Below are 21,744 nucleotides of genomic sequence, written 5' to 3'. Positions count from 1 at the left end.
GAGCTCTGCCCGCTGACCTTCCTGATCAGAATCCCAGTGCAAATTCGGTGAGAGGTGTGAGCGATCATGGAAAGCTATGCTGGGCGTCTCAGCACCTGGGTGGGGACTCTGCTCCCCCAGTGTCCGGGTGCCATCTCCTCGGTGGCTAGTCCGTGCCGCCGTGCTGGGCTCCAGGTGGATACTGCTTAACCTCTCTGGTCTCAGACCCCTCTCCCCAGAAAAGTGGCCACTGTCCATGAGTACAGGGTGTGGCACACACTCGGAGTGTCCGGACCCTCTGCAGCCTTGCACGACGATTCCAGATATTACATTACGTGCATCGTGCCCTCAAGGAACTTATGGTCTGGCGAGTGGGGTGTGGGAGGGGCATACTCAGTGCCAACAGTGCCATTTGTCAGAAAGGAGTTGGCGTGACAGTGGGGTCAGCTTGGCACCGTTGACATTTGGGGGCCATCCTGGGCACTGTAGGATGGATAGCAGCACCCCTGGCCTCTACCCCTAATTCCAGCAGCGTCCCATCCTAAGTCGTGACAACCAGAAATGCCCCCGACTCGCTAGCCTCTGTAATAGCGGCCTTAGCAGTGGGCTCGGCCCCTGTGGGAGTGTGCCTGATTCTGGGTGGGAGCATCTGAGCAGGCTTCCTGCAAGAAGAGGCTTGGGGACCAAACCAAGAAGGCAGCTTTAGGAAAATAAATTTCTGTTTTGGTTTGTTCAGCTTCTTATCTCGTGAGCCTAGCCCAGTTTTGGGGCACAAAGAAGACGCTCAGAGTATCTCACTGAGGGGATAAACAAATGATGGATGAATGAGGAAGGGTAGACCCTGCAGAGAACCAGAGGAGACAGTGTCCAGGTTACAGGACCAGAAGGGGCAAAGGCACAGGGTGGGAGGGCAGATGTCTCTAGGGAGCCCCAGGCCGCCCTGCCCTATTCCATGGAGAAGGAACCCCTTTTGTGGAGATCCTTAGGAAAAGAAGTGGGTGGGCCGGCTGTGTAGACCACCTGCCTCTCGGAGAGGAAGTGGGTATCTTACCAGCTCTGCTCGAGGATCACAGCACTCCTTCCTGGTAAACTTGCACTTGACTTTCCTGGTGAGCTCGTAACCTTGCTGTGGGTGAGAGCTGAGTCTGGCTAAGCGAGGCCTGGTGGGACCTTTCAGGGAAAAGGTGTCTGAGAGCTGGTTTCTGGGGTGAGGCGACAGGTAGTTCCAGCTTTGCGAGACTGGAAGGCTGAGTTTTATTGTGTAGTTTTTTTCATTATGTGTGAAAGAGTTGTATGTCCAGTGAAATGTCTGTGTCTGCCTGTCCGGGAAAATCTCTGTGGCTCTTTGGTAAGAGGAGTTTATAATGGCCCAGAAAACATAGGATAATCTTTGGAGTGAGTTCCTGATTTCCATGAAAAGTGTTTATGGGGGTGGCCGGTTGGCTCAGTTGGTTAGAACGTGGTGCTGATAATAGCAAGGTTGCTGGTTCGATCCCCGCATGGGCCACTGTGAGTTGCGCCTGCCTTAAAAAAAAAAAAAAAGTGTTTCTGGAGTGAGGGGAGTCTTTCCCTCTGACCTGTGTTTGACAAGGGAGAACCGAGGCTGAGCTGTTGGAGGAAGGTGAGGCCCTGGGTGGCGGGGACGTCAGGTGTTCACTGTGCCCGAGCAGTGGTGCCCCGGGTCAGGCACCTGCATGGACAGAGCCCAGAAAGCCGTGGTCCCGGCCTCTGCAACCTCAGGCTGGACTCAGAGAATCAGGAGATGGCAGACGGAGCAGCTGCTGGGGCTGGAGACAAGGGCTGGGGAACTTGGGGTGGGAGGGATTGTGTGGAAGTGTCCTGACGGAGGTGAGCTGGAGAGATGGATGGCAGCTGGAGCGGGGACTCCAGGGGGTGGCAATGGGGACATGAGGTTTTCCTCCAGCCCATTTGTGAGCCTGAGAGGCTCACAGGTAGGACAGGTGTGGCTAGGGGAAGGGGTGAGGACACCCCTGACTACAGGCCCAAGGGATTTGTGTGCACAGCAGGCTTTTAATTGGGGACCTACACATCCCAGGCAGCGTGCCAGGCCCTCAGCATTCTAGGATGGTGGCATATGGTCTTTACCCTGGAGGCAGATAGACGCGGAAAGAGGTGGAGACGATCATGAGACAGGAGGGAGGGAGGGTGGGGTGGAAATCTATCCTAGTCTCCAGTGGGGACCCCGAGTCAGGACTAGTGAGCTCTACCAAAGGGGGGGGGCGGCTGTTCTCCAGGGGACCAGGGGGCTGCCTCTGTCCATCACGCATTTCCTGGGCATGTGCTGTGTGCTGCTCAGTGATGCTGGAGTACAGGAGGCTGGGGTTCCATAAGAAGTGTCGTGTCTAATGGAGCAGATGAGACCAGCAGACCAGGAGTGGTACTGCAAAGGTGCTGTGTGCCCCTGCACCAGGTGTCTGTAGCTTGAAGAAGTGACACTGGGGTGGTCAGGGAAGGCTTCCTGGAGGAGGGTGACTTCAACTGGACGTTGAGTCTGAAGTCGCTCCAGTGGCCACGGGCTTTTGGACAGGAGCAGTTGTGGGGATGGAGCTCTCAGAGTTGTACTAATGGAGGCAGCAGAGACCAGCCTGCATGGGTGGACGGAAGATGGAGGGAAATAATGGCAGATCAGAGCAAGACGTGAAGAGGGCCCCGAACGCCAGGCCAAGGACTCAAATGTCACCTGAGAGATACTGGTCTCATGCTGCAGAGGCCCACAGTGGGGTGATGGCATGGATGGCATGTCCCCAGCTGAGGGACGGGGGAACCATCGCCTGGCCTCCAGCTAGGGCTTGGCCCTCCTGTGCAAAATTCTGTTCCCAGTGGGGGAGGGGACGGGCACAGCCATCGATTCAGGCCAGTCTGCTCACTGAAATCCAGGAGCATCCTTGGCTGCTGTTCCCATGGCAACTGCCTGTCAGTGGGAAGCACAGAGAGCAGAGGCAGCAGCCCTAATCGTCACTGGGGCTCCCCAATTGGACTGGGGGCAGGGGGGAGCTGCTCACTGTATTGTAGAATCAGAGTGATGGCCAGGCCACCTGGGGACCAAGGGACTCCCTTTGTCCTTTGAGGGAGAAAGAAACCAAATGATGGCTAGAGCCAGAGGGGCTTCCCCCCCTCGTCCCCCATCCGTCCTCCGAGCCAGGCGCCCCCTCTGCGTCCTCCATCTCATTAAAGATAGATGACCCCGGGGGGACAGGGTAAGGTCACCAGCTGCTAGGCCTCTTGCCCCGAGATGGGCTGGGATCATTTGCGGGGAGAACGCAGCCTGGACCACCAGCTCTGGCTGCAGAGACCGTGGGGTGAGTCAGGCCATGGATGAGTCCTGGGATGCTGGCCTCAGTCCCTAAGAATAATATGTCCATCCTATTGACGGATATCGAAGCCGGTCGGGAGACCATAAATAGCTCAAGTCCATGTTCTCTGGGCCTTGTTCCTGTGAGGTCGCTTTGTCATTGGAAATCGGTGATGGGCGTGAACGGGTCACCAGAGTGGGGCCCTGGGATGAGCATTGGGGCCGAGTCCGAGAAGCTGGGCTCCTGTCCCAGCCCTGCTCTGTGGAGCTGAGGCCCAGAGCGGACTCCACGGTGTCACGGCTGCAGGACAGGCTCCCCACGGGGTCACTGAAGGGCCTGGCATACAGCAGGCGTTTAATCAGTGCTCCCAAGTCCTCTCCCAGGCTGGCCCGCCCTGCCAGCCTTCCCACGGGTGGTTCCCGGTCCATGCTGGACCTTACTCAGCGTGCAGAGTGGGGTCTTTCCCTGTCACCCCACCTCTGTGCTTTGAGAGGGCTCCAGCTGGCTTCCTCCAGGATCGCCAACACATTGACCAGCCAGGGGATGGGGAAGGGGCCAGCGGAAGGGGCCGACCCTGGACGGAGACGGCTCAGGGCTTCACAGACCTGGGCATCCCTCCAGGGAAGGTATTTTCCTGGGAATTTGGCTCCGTTCAAATGGTGACTAATCCTCAGTTTCTTGGTGGCTTCAGTGCAGGGCCTGGGCCCCCACGGGCTGTGTGCAGGCCCTGACCGGCCTGGCGGGGGCTCAGGACAGGCCTTGCTGCCTGCACTGCCTCTTCCTGATCCTCCCTGGGCCTCACTTCCACAGGGGTCCAGGGCTCCCCAGAGCACCCCCAGTCCTTGCCCCCAGCCCTCCAGTGGTCATGGCAGGAGCCCACGTGGACAGAGTACCCAGGACATAGCTGCCGCTCGCTTCCCTTGTTTCTCTCCGGATCTCTTCCCCCACTCGCAGGAGTGTGGAATGGGGTTGATTCTTCCTCAGGAGAAACTGAGGCCCGGAAAGGCTGGGCAGCCTGCCTCCAGGCGCCACGAGGTGCTGGCACTGGGAACCAGGGGTCTCGGCTTCTCTTCCAGATGAGGGGGGACCCCGTAGCTCCTCCAGGGACCCAGCTGGCAGGGCAGGGGTAGGGGCTGGGAACCCCCTGTCGCAAGCACACCTGTGTTGCCCACAAAGGAGAAGGGGGAGGGTGGGGGAGGGGTGTGGGGCTGAAGCTTGCGTTCGGCTGCACAGCTGGTTCCCAGGCTCCTGCGTTGTTGGCCTTGGACGGGAAGGGAGCGGGGTTCTGTGCGAGCGGCAGAGCACAGCCGTTGGTCTTGGCAGGCAGGCCGCACAACCTGCCTGCCAGACGCTCTAGGAAGGGTCTTCCGAGGCCAGAAGATGTGCAGGTTCCAGAGCTGGGACAAAGCCCAGGGGGGAGAAGGGCCCTTGGAGGAAGCGTCAGGCGGCAGTGGTGACTGCCAGCAGGGCCGGACTGGCTGCAGGCCCCAGGCTCGGAGGCGGGGAGTCGTGGACCTGGCCGCTCGCCTGTGACTCTGTCTCCTGGCAGCCCCGTGTCCATTCATTCCATGCTGAGCACGGCAGGCTTCCTCCTGTGGCCGGAAGGAGTGTGACTCCAGCATGTCAGCTGCGGGGGCGGGGGGGGGGGCCTCTGGGTGTCCGGCTCTCTGGTCTTTGTTGTCATTTCTAATTTATTTTGGAAGAAGCATGGACTTCAGAGTCAGACTTGGACTCAGATTCCGCTATACCTGTTACACACGCTGTGTGACCTTAGGGAGTCCCCTGGCCTCTCTGAGCCCACATCTATAAAATGGGGTGATGAGCCTGAGCCCTCAGGGCCATTGTGTTACAGCACAGAATGGGCGCCGTGCTGAGCACAGAGCACACTAAGTGAAAACTGTTTCCTTTCCCTTCCCTCCTGCCTCAGTAAGTCTCCAGCAAACCCTTAAATTTCGCCAGGAGTTGCCCACCTCCTCAGCCAGAAGTCATCTTTAAAGCTGACCCTCCCCTCCTTGCTTCATTTTGCACCCAGGCCCTGCAGGGGTGCCTTGGCCTTTGTCCAAGCCTGAGCCTCTTGGGGGGAGGTGGGGAGACGTGTTGGTGGCACATGGGCTGAGCCTGAGTGTCCCCAGGGGTGGGCAGCAGAGGGTCGAGGGGGTGGGTGACAAGAAAGGCTTTTCTGGAAATGGGTACCTCCAGGGAGACAGCCAGGCAGGAGGACGGCAGCTCTGTGCCGGGGAAGGGGAGCTGTGAGAGGCTTCCTTGGCAGAGGGACGCCGCCTTCTGGGGTGGCCTGCCTCACCCCCCCCAACTTCCTCGCTCAGGGTCCCCCTTAGGTCTGGCCTCCAGCTCCTGCGTCCGGCCTGGCCCTGAGCTCGGCAGCTGTGTCATCTTGATAGGTCCCTGGTAGGTCCTGAGAAAGTAAGTGATGTGCGGGAATTAGGAGCAGGCCTGGGGTGGGGGCCTGGACAGGGAGTGAGCGGCAGTGCAGGGAGCGACTCGACAAAGGCTCCTGGGGCCTGGGCCGCTGGGTCCCCCTTGCTGCGCTCTCTCCCCGCCAGGAATTTCGTGCTCTGGACAGTGTGTCTGACCAGATGTGGCCTCAGACGCAGGGCCCCATGGGCTCTGGGACTGCTGAACTGAAAGTGCATGAAGGCAAACCCCTAGAGAAAGAGCCGGTGGCCTCACTACAGGCTACAGCCCACGGGGGGAGCTATCAGGTGTGGGAGCCTGAGCGCCTAAAACGTGGCTAGTGCAAGCCAGGAACTTAATTTTACATTTCACTTGATTTTAATTGATGGAAGTATAAAAGGTGCTGGACGTCATTTGTCATTAGGGAAAGGCACACTCGATCTATAGGAGATACGCCTCACAGCCCCGAGCATGGCTGGAATCCAGCCGCACACGCAGCCAGGGTTGGCGAGGGTGTGGGGAAATGGGGACCTCACACTGGTGGGACTGGGAAGCAGTGTTAACAGAGTCACCAGATGACCCAGTGTTGTACTGCAAGGCGTATATCCACGAGAAGTGGAAACAGATGTCCGCATGAAAACTTATATGAGAATTTCCATAGCAGATTTATTCATAAAATCGGCAAAAAGAGGAAAGACCCAAATGCCCATCAGATGATGAATGGAGAAATAAATGTGTGTGGGGGGAGCACACAATGGAAAATTATTCAGCCACCAAAAGGAGCAAGGTAGTGATACACAATCCAATCCGCATGAATGGACCTTGAACAGATCAGTGGAAGAAGCCAGTCGCAGAAGGCCGCGTGTCATGGGTACACGTGTATGAGATGTGCCACACGGCACATCCAGGGGCAGCAGCCACGGGGCCTGGGGGTGATTGGTGATGGGTACGGAGCTTGTGGGGTGATTAATGTTCGGAAATTAGATGGTGCTAAGGCTGTGCAACTTGGCTAGTGGACTAGAAAGCGTTGGACTGTTCACTGAAGGTGGGGTCGTGGCTGACTCAGACCTCCGTTTGTACGTGCGCACCCGCATTGGCTGCTACTGGCTGCAGCGCTGGACCCTGCGTCTCTGGAGTCAGACAAGCTGGGATCAGATTTCGGCTTTGCCATCTTGTATTGCTTTGCACAGCTCATTTAACGGCTCTAGGCCTCAGCCTTCTCAGCTGTACAGTGGGGGTGAGGGCTGGAGCACCTCACAGGGCCGTCATGAAGGTTAAACCTAAAGTGCGGGCATGCAGGCTGTAGGAGATACGCCAGCTAACATTACCAGTTTCACAACCAGAAACCCAGACCTCTCTCCCGACCTCCCTCCCGGTGGTCATCCTCCCCTGGGCCCAGCCTCCAGCCCCTCCCCCCTTTGCCTGCAAATGGTTCTCTGCTGTGTCAAGTGTTGCCATAACAACCACTCCCAGCACAGCCACTTGATTGGAGCAAGTGTCTCATGAAGGGTCTCGCAGCATCACAATGAAAACCTTCCCAGTAAACGTTGAGGTCCTGTGGGGAACAGACCACGCAGCGGCAGGCAGGCCCTTTTCTGCAGGAGGCCTGTCCTCTCCAATCTGAGCCCCGGTCCAAGTCCTTAAGACTGGGTACATTCGCGAACCCTCTCTCTCTGATCCTGTTTCCGAGGGAAATGGGTGAGAGAAGACTGGAGTGAACCAGCACCCTTCCCAACAGGGCTGGAGGCCAGGCTCCGTCCTGTCCCCCAGGCCCCAGCACTGACCGCCCCTGACTGACAGGACTCCTGGGCTGCGCTGGTGGCCGTAAGCGTCACTTCCCCGGCAGCATTTGTGCTCACTCTGCAAATCGTCTTCCAAAGACTGCACTTGCTGACAGGCTGAGCAAGGCTGAGCTGTGCCCAAACAGCTCTGCCTCACTTCCTGCCCTCCACCCGCCGCAGACAGGCTGCCACTGTCCCCCCAGAGGGCTGGGCGTGGTGGGGTGGCGGGTGGCTCCTCCCTTCTCATCAGGCAGGCTTCTTGCCTCGGGAACATGGCAGAGGAGCGGAAGCGAGACCTCTTGGCACAGATTTGAACCCCAATCCAGTCCCCACAGATGGCACTGTGTGCAGGGCAGTGGAGCAGAAAGGCCAGCACAGTCTCTGTGACACTCTGGCCCTGAGTCTGAGCTTGACAAATGGAGCCTGCAGGTCCCGAGCCTCCCTGTTGCTGGTCCACTCATCCCGGGAGCCCGACACTGCTCCCTGTCCCCAGCTGTAGGACAGGCTCCCGAGGTGGGTGCTGCAAACTTGGCTGTGTGCAAGGATGAGGGTGCCACCTGGGCGCTGAGCAGGGGTGGGGAGGATGCCAGCCCGAGGCGTGCAGAGCCCAGGACAGAGGAGTTGTGCTGAACAGAACACAGAGGGGAAAAGAGCTTTTGGGCGGCTGCTCCCCAGCCTGACCGCCGCCAGCCCTGCAGCCAAGGCGGCGAGGATTGGCAGCGCCCCCTTGTGGCCCTTCTCAGCAGCAGCCCCAGAGACCCTGGTGGGTGCGGGACTGGGCTGGCGTCCTTGGAGGGCAGGACTCCCGGCTCCTCTTCTCCGAAGCCTGCAGATGGGGCTGGGCTTTCCCAGCACAGACTGTGGATCTGGGCCCAGGGAGTAGGCTTGGTCTGAAGGCTCAGGACCCAGCCCAGCCACCTGGCATCAGGAAATGAAGCCCCAGTTTTGTGAGGGACACCCTGCTCTGCCAGTGTGCAGCACCAGACAGGATTTCTCAGAACGTGACCTGGTGTGTCACATCGCCCACATGGGGGCTTGCAATGGTGCAGACTCCTGGACCCCATTCTGGCCTGCTGAAGCATGATCTCTGGGTGACACCCTGGCACCTGCATTTTTAATGCACTCTGGATAAAAAGATGTGTATGGGCTTCAACCAACCACAAAGCTGTAGAGCCAGACTGTCGAAGTTGGTTAGGGGCCTTGGGTATCCCTTACCCCAACTCCCTTGTTATTCAGATAGGGAAACTGAGGCCCGGAAATGGGAAGTAATTTACTCAAGGCTCCACGGCTAATTAGTGTGTGCCCTCGGGAAAACCCCGCCAGAACTCTCTACCTGCCCCAAACTGTCTTCCTTCCCCACACTCCCTGCCGCACACTTCATCTTAGGGCAGTGCCATTGGAGACACAAGCCTTAGGGTTTTACTGTGATCGTTGTGCAATGTACACTATATGTGCGGTGATACAATGTATGCGGCGATACAATGTGTGCGGCGATACAATGTATGCGGCGATACAATGTGTGCGGTGATACAATGTATGCGGTGATACAATGTGTGCCATGATACAGTGTGTGTGGAGATACAATGTGTGCAGCGATACAATGTATGTGATATACACAAAGTAAACAAATATCAAATTCTTATATTGTACACCTGACACTAACAGAATGTATGTCAATTATATTTCAACTAAAAGGAAAAAGAAAAGAAAATCAAAACTGGAGGTGATCAGGAAAGACCCTTGCCTGGCACTTCCTCTGGCCCCAGATTTGCTCCATTTCCGAGTTTTCCTGTCCTTGGCCCACACCCCTGTGTGGTTCTACATTACTTTTTCAGTCCTGGCTCTTTCTAGGTACTCGTCCCCATGCAGCAAATAGGAGGAGGGCCATTGGACCCTCGGCTCTGGTGTGGTTCACTGGCTGGGCGAGAGGGGTCAGGATTCTTGCACAAAGATGGTCTCTGGGAGCTCGTCTGGCGAGCAGGAGCTCTCAACAACTAGAAGCATGTTGTTTGTCACGCTGTAGCGTTCTGTGACAACCGCCTCTGATAATATTGTGACTTACGTGGGGGGATGAGTGAAATGAGAGGATCAGTAGCAGAGCAAAGGGTCCCCCACCGGTGTGCTCCCTGCCTGGGAGTAGGGTGCCTCTTACGTGGAGCCCACCAGTGTTCTTTCTAGGGCCTGTGGGGTCATCAGATGGGGAGGAAAGGGGTGGACAGTGAGGTTGGGATTGTTGTGGACAGAAGTCCCTGTGCCCTGCCTGAGAGCAGGGAGATTTGTGTGTGGGGTCATCCAGCCACACGGCAGGGACGAGTCTTCCAGGACAAGGGAGTCAGTCTATGCAAGGCCGCTGGCTGCAGGACCTGGCAGAGCCCACTCACTGCGAGCGCTGGGTGGGGACCTGGCCGGAGCCAGGAGATGGAGGAGGGCGCCAAGGTGGGCCCATAGCGCCCGCGCTGGCTGGACTTGGAAGAGTCCGTCCTCCAGTAGGGGACAGGGATGCCCGAAGACAATTGACTCGTCGTCACACAATGATCATCAGCACACACTGGCCGGGATGTGGTCACACCAAGTCCCAAGGACCGTGTGTGGTGGGTGTGCTCAGTATTATTGGGAGGAAGAGGCCGACGGCGAGGGCTGCAAATCACTTCACTTTGTTGGAGACATACTTTCCTTCGTGATGGCTTTAGTTATAATGGTGTTAACCAGGTATAACCCGGAGCCCAAACTGTGACAAACTTTAGAATTTAGAGTTGACTGGGACCCCCACCTTTGGTATCTAATAGGGTCAGGGGAGATTTTTTGTCTTCTCGGGAGGTGTGTGTGTGTATGTGTGAAGTGCTCACTCCTTCCTTTCCAGGTCATGGAGTCTAGCCAGGATTTCTACGTGGATCTATTCCCAGACCGTCCCGCGAGGTTAATTCACACTATCGCCCCCTCTGCTGACACGTCTCAGTGCAGCACAGCACGGGTGACGACACAGAGCTCTCCTGGGGGCCAGGAGACACCCGCCCCCCCACTCACACCTGGGTGACACCGGGGCCTGCGTGACATGCTGCCACCTCCATCTATAAAGTGAGAAGGTGGGCGACTCACACGAGTTGAGAGGGTCCTTCCCCCCGACCCCCGTTCCTCCTCTAGCGCCCCCCCCAAACGCCCGGCCACTCACAGTAAAAGCCCGTCTAGCTGTCAGCACCGCCCGGTCCTCTATGGCCTCTGCCCGGGGTGACCTGCTGATGTGGGTTCTGAAACGTGGGTGGAGGTAACAGCTCAGCAGGCAGCTGGCGAAGGTGGCTTCCTTGCCAGCTGATAACTAAGGTTGTAGAGAACTTGGGGAAATTGGTGCGTCGGGCGATGCGTCCTCTCCAGACCCTCCCCCTTCCCCAAGTTCCCCAATCTTTTGGGGTTACTCCCTCCGGTGGAGGCGCCCGTTCACCACCTTGTCAGGTTTTAGACTGATGGCCAGAGAAGACCACTGAGGCCCAGGATTCCCACAGCTGAGACTGGCTGCAAGGGGTCAGGCTTGAAAATGTGACATCGCTATAGTGCAGGTAACGCAGGGACAAGGTTTGTCCCCGCCTCACCCACCCCTACCTCCAAGTATGAGGGCCGCCCCCAGCCGGAGCACAGTCCTGGAGGAGAATGCAGGGGCCACCCGAGCTGTGCCCGGCGGGGTGGCACCACCCACCTGCAATGACAGAGCCAGGGAGCCCCTGCTCCCACCCCCGCTCTCTGAGCCACCGACAGATAAGAGCTGACATTTGTGGAGCACCTACTATGTGCAGGCACCATGCTAAGCGCTTGCTGTGAACTAGCTCTTTAATCCTCACAGTGACCCTTTCAGGTGGGTGCCAGCACTCTCCCCACTTCTTGTTCAAGGTCAAGCACTCTGGGAAGGGCAGTGCCAGGATCTGACTCGAAGAACTGTTCTTGCTGCCGCAGCACCGCCAGGCCCTGCCCCAGCCTCTGGCTCACTCAGCAAGTTGGCAGCCTTGCCCTGCTAGGGAAGTGTCCCTGCTCTGCCCTCAGAGCACACAGGACTGTTTACACCACGTCCCGTGCACCCGGGGTGTCCTTCTCTAGATGAAGCCACTCTCCGCGCTGCTTTAGTCCTCTGCACCCACAGCGGCAGGCGTGTCCACATGTCCCTCCACGCGTGTCTGCAGAACCGCGTGTGTGTCATGCTGCTGAGAATGTTCCCACAGCTGCTGGCTACGCCACCGCGGAAGGGGGGTTTGTTTTGAGGCGCTGCATTGTAGGGGAAGGAAGAGCGGCTGTGGGGACATGGAAGTACCTAGACACAGTGCCCTCATGGGGGGGACACTCCGCCCTGGGCATCCTGTGTCTGGGTGCTCACCTGTGGTCAGGTTGGCTGGCCTGCCCATCCTGAGCCCCGGTTCACGGCAGACCGTGTGGTCTGTGGGCTTGTCTGAGGGGCAGCAGCCTGTGGGAAGGAACACCACCCACCCTGCCCAGGCCCAGTGCACTCCGTACAGCGCTGTTGTCATGGCGACTGGGTCACCGTATTGACGGCTGGGGTGGGAGGGGCTCCTGCTGTCTGCTGCCAAGGAGCGCGTACACACACACACACACACGAGCTTTTAGGTCGCATCACAAAGTGCTGTGTTTCTCAGCTACCTCCACACCATCTCTGATCCTCGGAGATGATGAGAAAGGTGTGAGGCCTGGATTTGGGTTGGGGGTCAGTGGGATAGAGTGAAGACCAGCAGTGGGTAAGGGTAAGGGGTGGAGGGAATTCCTTGCAAATGCCACTTAATTTTAAGCTGAAAATGTAGCTTTGCTCAGGGGTCATGGATATAAATGTCCAATTGCTCCCAACGTAGGTGAAGCGTCCGCAGCCCTTTGAGCTCCAAGGACTTCCCTCTGTGTGCGTGTCAGTCCCCGCATCCTGGGCTATCACCCATTGATGTTGGGCATAGCCAGACTTGGCAGGAGCCCCACCCCAGACCCACCCTGAGCAGAGCCTTGGAGAAGCAGGGTGGCGTGCCCATGATGACCACCAGGGGGCACTGCTGGGGCACAGAGCCAGCTGCAGGTGGAGCCTCCCAGGACCATGCAGGTGGAGCCGAGAACAGGGCCTGGTCACTCCCCAGCAAATCAGGCTCTGTCATCCCTCCTCCTCTGCATGCCCCAACCCTGCACCTGGGGGAGGGCGCTCCCTGGTGCCAGATGTTCTTCCATTAGTCTCTGTGCCCTCCAGCCAGTCACCCTTCCCTGGGTCTCAGCCTCCCATCTCCCAGTGACCAGCTGGCACTGGGTCCCTTTTAAGGATTGTGTGGCTCTGGCTGTTGGCAAGTCTGTGAGCCTGGGGGCAGGTGGGGAATGAGGGTGGGGGTCTCTGAGGGAAACCACCTGGGGAAGAGAAGAGGGCACAGTGGTCGGTGCAGTGAGAGGTGGGTCGGCGTCTCTTTTCCTGTCACTACTACAGTGTTAAGATCCAGGTTCCCACAACCCCCACGTCCCGGCCTGGAGCATCAGGAAACACAGCGACCCTCCCGAGGCTGCCCACCATGGGAGTTAACAATTTTTCCCTTAAAAAAAAAAACAACATCTTCCCAACGGGACACTTATCCATCCATTCTTTTTTCTGTTTTTTTTTTCATTGTGCGAGCATTCATCCATTCTTGACATGTTTGCTGAGCACCTACTGAGTGCCGTCACTGTGCTTCTGCTGGTGGTGCACAGACAACCTGTGATGAATCAGAAGGAACAGGGGTGACTTCCTGGCCTCGACTGTGACCGGTGCTACATGCTGGGCGTGTGGCCTTGGCAATTTACTTCTTCTCTCTGAGTCTTAGTTTTCTCATCTGTAAAATGGGGATAAGAGCACAGATCTCCCATAAACATGGTCAGGATTTGACTCGATGATATATGCAAAGGGATGGCACACTCAGTCTCTAGGCGACTCCTGGTCACCCTCCTCTTTGGGACGGTGCACCCCCGGAGGTGTCTGTCTCCTCTGTCCAGGTTTTTCCCTTGTCTCTGCCAAACCCATAGAAAGCATGGCCGTGGCCCAGTCCCATATCTTGGCACCATGCTCTTGGTCCCCACATAGGCACTTTAGAACCAAGCTTTAAAAATATATACGTAAACTTTCTGATCCTGTCTGTGTTCTGTGCCAAGCCATCAGTGAAAGCTGTGGAGCAGCTGACAAGGTGACACTTGCCAGGATAAATAGGCATGGCAGCCACAGAAGTGACGTCAGGCGGGGGACAGAGATCAGACCCCTGGCACGGAGGCCTGCCGTTTGTCCCTTCTCGCTACCAGCATGGAGGCCTGGATACGTGGTCCTCACCACAAGAGATGCCACCACCCCCACCCCAGCCTCTTACAGGCTCCCCAGGGAGGGGAAAGGAGAGCTGGGTGTGTAGCTCGTTCTCAGCAGAGGTGCCTAGAAGGTTGCTGCCTGGCTCCCCGCCCGCCCTGCCCAGCCTCCCCTTGGCCGACAAGGCAGAGCAGCCGCCTGCCAGCCGGCCTGAGCTTAGTCTTGGGGGAAATGCCTCTTGAAGGGTTTCAGAAATGTTCCCTTTGGCAGCTAAGGCACCTCACTCTCCTGCTGAGTCTGGAGGTCGGGAAGGGGGAGACTGAGTGGGCAGCTCGGTTTTCTAAGTGGTTTGCAGAGGGTCTGGGACGGGCGCGAGGACAGCAGCCTGCAGGGCCGGGCTCTGGGGCTGGCTTCCCTGCTGCGCCATCCTCTTCTGTGGGTCCCCGACTCTGTCCCATAGGTGGTGTCAAGGAGGCACTGGGATTCCACCCCGTTTAGCGACCATGGTCCCAGAGTCAAAGATAAGTGTGAGCAGGGCCAGGTCTTATGCACTTTAGTGTCCTCTGGCCCAGAGTGTATGTCTGTCTGATAAAGGCACCGGATGGAGTGGTGGAAGGAAGGAGAATATTCTTCACTGCTTCATGCCCAGGTACCCCTCGGCCTTGCGGGTGTTATTTCCACCCTGGAAAGGACATGGGTGAATTTCGGTTTGCTGTCACAGATGCTCATCTGTTGGGCATATATCCTACCTGGAAACCAAGGTGGGGCCACGCCCACCCACACCTCCCCCTCCCTCAGGAGCGGCCACTCGCTGCGTCTGCACTGCCCAGAGCTCAGCACATGCTCCAGAAATTGGCGGTGCCTCTCCTCCCCTCCCCACCAGCCGCCTCATTTTAGGGGCTCTGTCAGGCTAGCTCCCCCAGACCGCATGGAGCAGCCCCGACATTCCCCGCGTGTGCCCGGACCCCAGGGGTGCAGTGTGCCCAGCAGAGTCCCACAAGCTCCCCAGGGTCCCCAGTCAGCACCTCTTCCTAAGCCTGTGGTCATCTTGTTCGTAGCTTGAAAGCAGCGGTGGCAGAAGTATTTGTACCCCACATACTGGCATACACCACACATCAGGCGTCCCCGCCTCTAAGAGCGTGTCTTAACCTTTGACCAGCATGTCGCTGGAGGTGGGGTTCAGCTGACCTCACCCAGGGGAAACCTGGCCCAGGCTGCCCCAATGAAGCTGGAGCAGAGGCGGTCCCTGGGGAGCTGGGGGTGTGCACAGACCCAGCCGGCCCCAGGCCTGCAGCCCCCTTCCAAGGTGGAGACTGCAGAACAGCCAAGAGCAGGTGTCGGGCCTCAGGGGGTCTGCGAGTCTGACCAGGGTGCCCCGGACGGCCCTGGGGAGAGGGTCAGGCTCCACGCCCCTGCCCCGGACTCCCAGACCGGGTCCCCCTCACTCACTCACCCAGCGCTTCCTCTCTCCCTCCAGACCCAGAGTCCCAGAGGAAAAGGACAGTGCAGAATGTCCTGGACCTGCGACAGAACCTGGAAGAGACCATGTCCAGCCTACGAGGGTCCCAGGTGACTCACAGGTAAGCTGCAGGGGGTCCCGCCCTCCACCACCCTCGTCAGTCTCCCATGCTGGAGGCAGGGCCCCAGGCCTCTCCAGACGCCGCCTGGGCACAGAGGTCAGCCCTGCAGCCCTCTGCACTGCAGAGCCCCGCAGGGCCACCACTGCACGGGGGGAGACCCCGCCACCTCCGCCGGAGAGGCTGTGTCTGCTTCTGCTTCTGCTTGAGCATCAGATTCCTTCAGCAAATGAGTTTGGAAATCCCTGCAGTGGGGGATGGGAAGCGGAAAGCAGCCTAAGAGTCAGCGCGATCTTTGAGGCTTTCTTACCCTCCTCAAGCGTCCTCCCCTCATTTGTCACAGGGGGTCACTCAGTGTTTCCCTCTTCATGTCCTGAGTGTCCCGCGTCCGAGGATTCTAGGATGGCACCCTCCCAGCACCCAGGGTCTTTTCACCATTTGCAGTTAGGCTGTAAGCTCTTGCCTTTTCAACCTGAGAGCTCAGCGGGGCCCAGAGTCCCCCAGACTCCATGCCGGGTGGCCCCTCCACCCACCCCGGGGGACCTTGCAGCCTCCAGCTGTGCGGGCATTGCCCTCCTGAGCACCTCTCCCTGCAGGGCCTTTTGGCCACAGTGCTTGTGACTCAGAATTTCCCCCACTCGCTCCTTGGGCTGCCCAGATGAGCTCATGCTGTCAGCTCCAAGGGGGACAGAGGGCTGGGCTACCCTTGGGAGGTAGAGAGAGGGAGCAGGAGCCAGGATTGGGAAATCATGGGGGAGAGGCGGGGGGAAGCTCAGAGAGGGCAGGCAGCCTCTGCATCCACTCCTGGGGTTGGAAGTGAGAGCAGAGTGGGGACAGCGGGGCAGTGGGAAAAGGGCTTGCCTTAGCCCAGGGTGTGGCCAAGTGGTGTCTAGACTAAATTTACATACCCCAGTGACAGAGAACTCATTACCTCTCAGCCATGCCAGCCCACTGTGGGATTGCCATGGTTCTGAAGTGGAGCTGACCTCAGGCTTCGGGAGCCTCCAGCCACGGCTGTAGTTCTTCCCCTGCTGCCGACCACCCTTCTCTGCCTCCACCACTCTGCCCGACAGCCCCGTCCCCTCCTCCCTCTCGGACACGCAGCCCTTTGCTCCCACACATCCAAACGATTTTCAATGAGAAGCCGAAGCTCCTACTCCCTGGAGTCACCTGCTCAGACCAGCAGGCCCTGGCTACTGAAAGGGATGCGACTCGAGAGGAAAGCGGATGGCAGCTCCAGGCCCTGAGACTCAGGCCCCTTATGTGTTCCTGCGCCCTCAGCCCTGAGCGGGAACCCGAGTAGGGCAGGGGTCCGGCTCGGCTCATCATCTCAGGGACCCTGTGGTGAAACCTCCCACGCCAGCCCCATGCCAAGGAAGCAGAAAGCGCTTGGCTGCTGAGAGGGTCACACCCCCAGTGACTCACCCGCAGGGAGGGGCAGAGGCTGCACTCCCGCCTCCTGGGGTCACTGACTGAGAGCCAGCCCCAGCCCCCCAGGTTAAGCAGGACAGTTCGACCCCCGGAAGGCACTATTTGAGGGGGGAGATGAGGGCCGACAGCCTTTTGTATACCGCCGACTGGTTTGCGGGGAACGCCCCAGGCCTCCGCTCTGTCTCCCTTTGCAGGATGGGAACCAAGAGCCCTGACACGGCTTTGCTGGTCACTGTGGGCCCATGGCCACCCCCGCCCTCCGTCTAGGCTCGTATTGTCCCTACTCTACACGCTGACAGCCAAACCAGCGACTCCCAAATCCTCGCGGCTGACGTCCTAAGTGCTTTCCATCCTCCAGCCGCCCCCTTGGCCGTGGAGCGGACGGGACACATACATAGTCCCCTGGTAGGGAAGGGATGGCCACAGCTCATCACACTGAGTCACAGTCACACAAGCTGCTGAGGGCAGGTCTGCGTCCATTAGGCTCAGTGCTGGACACCGGCCCCCAGAGCATGTCTGAGGGGCCTGCAGCCAGGTCCCCTCACCGTGCAAACTCCCCAGCTGACTCTAGATTCAATTCCTTCCAGAAACCTTTGTCCCTATCCTGCTTCCTCTATTTCCCCTGACTGGGTCCCAGGCAGGGAGAGCTCTGGGTCAGGGGGCTGGGTGGGAGGGGAAGTGGAACTCTCCCTCCCCCTCTGATGGCCCACTGCCCTCCCCACCCCAGTGTGCGCTCCCCTGAGTGGGGGCTGGGAGTTGGGAACTAGAGTGCTGAGCTAGTCTCTCTCCCTGCCGGCCCTCCACCGACTCAGGGCATCTGGAGATGGTTTGGGGGATAAAAGTGGGCAGTGCAGTAGAAGAGGCCTCACTGCCAGAGCTGGACAAGAGGTAGGCAGGGGCCGAGCCACAGGACCCGAGGCCCAGCACAACCCACACTCTACACCCATCTTACTGCTGGGTGTAGACGAGTTACCACCACCAGCTCTCCTGGAGCTCTCGTCGTCCCGTTCCCTAGGCTCGGGCTGGCTGGTGCTAACCTGGGCATGCTTCCTGGTCCTGGCCAGGCCGGGCCCGAGGCTCGGGACTCTGGCCATCCTGCCTTTACCCCAGCCCCCATCTCCCCTTCTCTCTCTATCCAGTTAAGCTATGTCTGTTCCCTGGTGACCTTCTTCTCCACCCACTCTGGGCCTGTGGCTGGGACCAGTCTTACTGGGAACCTGCCACCACCTCAGTTCCCAGAGCTTTCTGCACCCTCTGTGCCCCACTCCAGACTTGGTGGTCTCTGGTTCAGGAATCAACTAGCCCTCCTCTCACTTACAGAAAAGAGGTGAACAAATGAGTGCCTGCTATTCCCAGGGGACCAGTCTTTCTCGCTCCCCCAGGAAGTCTCAGTGGGCCCTCCCCGTTTATTGAGCACCGTCTATGTACATGTCTGACCCTACAGCCCCAAGAAGTAGCGGCAATGCTACTGTCCCCACTTTAAGAAGAGGAAACAGAGTTTTAAGGTTGATGACTTTGCTCACCTCACTTGCTAATACCTGTAGGAAATGATGCAAAGCCAGGTCACATCACAAGGTCTCTGCTCTCGGCGGAGTGTCAGCTCGCCTCCCCAGCACTGAAAGTCATTTCCTTTGGCAACCTGAGATGATAAATAATAGGAATAACACACAAACAGGAAGCTGTCTGGAGGAGGTGGCCTTGGCCGGTGGGGAAGGCGGTGCTGGGGGGCAGTCCGGGGGGCGTCTGGAGGAGGTGGCCTTGGCCGGTGGGGAAGGCGGTGCTGGGGGGCAGTTCGGGGGGCGTCTGGAGGAGGTGGCCTTGGCCGGTGGGGAAGGCGGTGCTGGGGGGCAGTCCGGGGGGCGTCTGGAGGAGGTGGCCTTGGCCGGTGGGGAAGGCGGTGCTGGGGGGCAGTCCGGGGGGCCGTCCCAGGACAACTGTGCCGAGAACAAGCCGACGCCCTCTGCTCCCACCCAGCTCCCTGGAGGTGAGCTGCTATGACAGTGACGACGCCAACCCCCGCAGCGTGTCCAGCCTCTCCAACCGCTCCTCCCCTCTGTCCTGGCGCTACGGCCAGGCCAGCCCCAGGCTGCAGGCCGGCGACGCGCCCTCCGTGGGCGGGGGCTGCCGCGCAGAGGGGCCGCCCGCCTGGTGCGCGCACGGGGAGCGCGCCCGCTACTCGCATACCATGCCCATGCGCAGTCCCAGCAAGCTGGGCCACGTCTCCCGCCTGGACGCCGACGACGCGGACCTCAAGTCCGGCTACATGAGTGACAGTGACCTTATGGGCAAGACCATGACGGAGGACGACGACATCACCACCGGGTAAGGGCGAGCCCTGTGTGGCTGGGGACGGGGCTGGGGGGACATGGAGAGACCAATGGGACGGGATCCCTTAAAAGTGGAGTGGAGCCCACAGCAGGGGTTCCGGTCTGCTGTGCTGTGACGGGGACCTCTGTGTCCTGGAAATGGACTTGGGTGTGGTGGGTGGGGCCGACATCTGGGGGCTGGTGTCTCTTCTCATTGGTCCCTGTGGCTGTCATTCTGTGGTATGTCAGCCCCTCTGTCCTTGACCCCCAAAAGGCTGGCAGCAAGGGCACCAGAAAGTCCTGTCGGTCCCAGCGCTTCTGCTAGCTCTGCGCCGACCTTGGACGACCTCGTGTGCTTCTCCATTTGTAAGAAGAGGGTGATAAGACCATATCTGTCTGTGTGGAGAGGCTGTTAAGGAGAGAAAGTGAAAGTGTGTGGGCGAGAGCAGGCGTGAAATCGCGAGCAGCTCCAGTTCCTTCTGCAGCTTCGGGGCCTGTCCCCTGTCCCCGCCTTACCCCAGGGCCCTCAGTGTCTCCCCTCTGCTTTCTTTCCCTGCGAACCTTCTGCCAGTACTGCTTCCTCCTGCTCCCTGCTCAGCCGGTTACACCCTCTGCCCTGTCCTTGCTCCATGGGACCCCCATCTTCTTCCCTTTTTCTGCCCAATTGACGGAGTTGGGTTTGTGGCACAACCTGGGAGCAGGTGACAGCGTGGGGAAGGGGGAGGATGGGAAGAAATAGATGATGCTCGAGGGGTCCTGGCCCTGAGGTGAGAGCCACACGGGTGCTGGAAGCTTCCCTGCGGCGTCTCTGCTGACCATACTTCACTCTTCCTCCTCGGTTTGCTGGGGCTCTCCAGGGGACCACACAGGTAGCAGCAGGCCCCCAGCAGGGATGACCTCTCCCCAGGAAAAATCTCAAACTTGGAGAGAATGGAAGGTAGCGAGCGCCACCCACTGCACCCCACCCTGGGGTGAATCAGGGGGGTCCGGCAGGCCCGTCCAGCCGCCGGGCTGCTCAGAACCAAAACAGCTGACGCATGAGTGGGGCTGTTTACTGCCTGCAAATCCCAGGGCCGCCGACCTCACGGCTCCGCCAGCCTGCAGCTGTGCTGAGGCCGTGCTGGGCGGAGCACAGCCAAGGAGCCGGCCAGCTGCTCTGCACGGTCAATGCCCAGCAAGCGCCTTCTGGCGGAAGTGTCAGGTCCCTGGGCTCTGGAGCTCCCCGGCGGGTGGGTGGGCAGAGGGGGCACAGCCCCTCGTGTTGGAAGGACCGGGGCCCAGGTCCGCAGGGAGCTCCCAGATGCGGTGGCCGAGAGACTTCTGATAGCTGCCCACCCCACCGCCCGCCCGCTGGCCATGACACAGGCCCAGATGTTGGCAGGGGGGGGTGTGGAATGCACGGCAGGGCGGCAGGAGAGGTGCCCTCGAGCCCCCTCGGGGACCGTGAGCGTGGTCCTGGGTCAGTGAACAAAGCAGTGCTCACTGAGATGGCGGGACGCAGCACGCCCCTCGGCACAGCCCAGCCGCAGATCCTGGGAGGCCAGGACCGCGCCCGCAGCGGGACGCAGACTCGGGGGCCGCAGAGTCGCGCTGGCCTGGCACGGTCCATCGCTGACCTGCCTGCACGCTGCCAGCTTGCAGAGCACTTCCATGTGCGGTTTTGCGGTCAGTCTGCCGGTAGCAGGAACTGTTAACGTCCCTGCCGGGACTGGAAACACACGTGTCCTTAAATTGGCCCCGGAAGTCAGAGGCGGGGTCCCTGTGTGATCGCCCGTGGCTTGACTGTCACTACTCCAGACGTGTTCTCCCGGTTTACCACAACGTGTCTTCTCGGTAGGATCGGCGCCTGATGCTAGCCCATCGTAACGGGGGGCGGGCAGCCTGCACCCCCACCCCCAGCCCGTTCTTTGTTCTCTCATCCCCACCGTGCTTTCCATTCAGGGGTTTTACTTTAGGAAATGCCCCACTCCTAAGAAACTTCTTTTCTTGCTCATAAAACGGTAGGCCGGCACCGCTTCCCTTCCCGCCACAGTGACACGCATCCCCATGGCCCACGGCCCCTGCCCTTCCTGCCCTCCTGGAGCTCCAGCATGGGGCCAGCAGGGGAGCAGCAGCCGACTGCTGGGCTCCACATTCCCCACGGGTGACACGATCAGCCTGAGGTCCCAAGTGAGCCTTGACGGTGACTCCCGGCTACCTGCTGGGGGCCACCACTCCGGGGCCCTTCCCGAGCCAACACTCAAGTCCTGTGAGCGCTCCCCACTCCATCCACGTGGGGCCCTCCCCTGGGCTGTGACGTGTGCGAGCTCAGAGAAGGGAAATTCCCCAAGTGACAGCGAGGAAGGTGGCTGCCGCCGCCACCAAAACAACCACATGCCGTTAACAGACACGTGTTATTACAGTTGTGGTAAATATGCTTGTTGCGTGTGTTAGCGTGTCAGCCACATGTAGGGGCGCAGTTCGGTGGCAGTAGGCGCACGCACACTGTCACGCAGCCGTCACCACCATCATCTCCAGCACTTTCCCACCTTCCCAAACTGGCACGCTGTGTCCCATGTCCCCTCCCCCAGCTCCTGGTCGCCACCACTCGACTTTCTGTCTCTGAATCTGACGACTCTAAGTGTCTCACATAAGTGGAACCTACAGTGTCTGTCCTTC

The 21,744-nt window shown here is 59.2% G+C and overlaps 1 protein-coding gene across 7 annotated transcripts in view; it reads left to right on the top strand.

Moving 5' to 3' along the window:
• The window catches only part of NAV1 (neuron navigator 1), a 183,251-nt gene that overhangs the window by 95,314 nt on the left and 66,193 nt on the right, over positions 1-21,744 (top strand). For all 7 annotated transcript variants that reach the window (XM_033099890.1, XM_033099889.1, XM_033099888.1 and 4 more), the window contains 2 exons: positions 15,250-15,352; positions 18,755-19,102. In XM_033099890.1, the coding sequence (XP_032955781.1) occupies positions 15,250-15,352; positions 18,755-19,102 (451 nt within the window). The remainder of the gene's footprint in view (positions 1-15,249; positions 15,353-18,754; positions 19,103-21,744) is intronic.

Source organism: Rhinolophus ferrumequinum, chromosome 27 (assembly GCF_004115265.2).
Source record: "Rhinolophus ferrumequinum isolate MPI-CBG mRhiFer1 chromosome 27, mRhiFer1_v1.p, whole genome shotgun sequence".
In the NCBI taxonomy this organism is placed as follows: domain Eukaryota; kingdom Metazoa; phylum Chordata; class Mammalia; order Chiroptera; family Rhinolophidae; genus Rhinolophus; species Rhinolophus ferrumequinum.
Note: the sequence above shows the minus strand (reverse complement) of the source record. Positions and strands in the feature narration are given on the sequence as shown.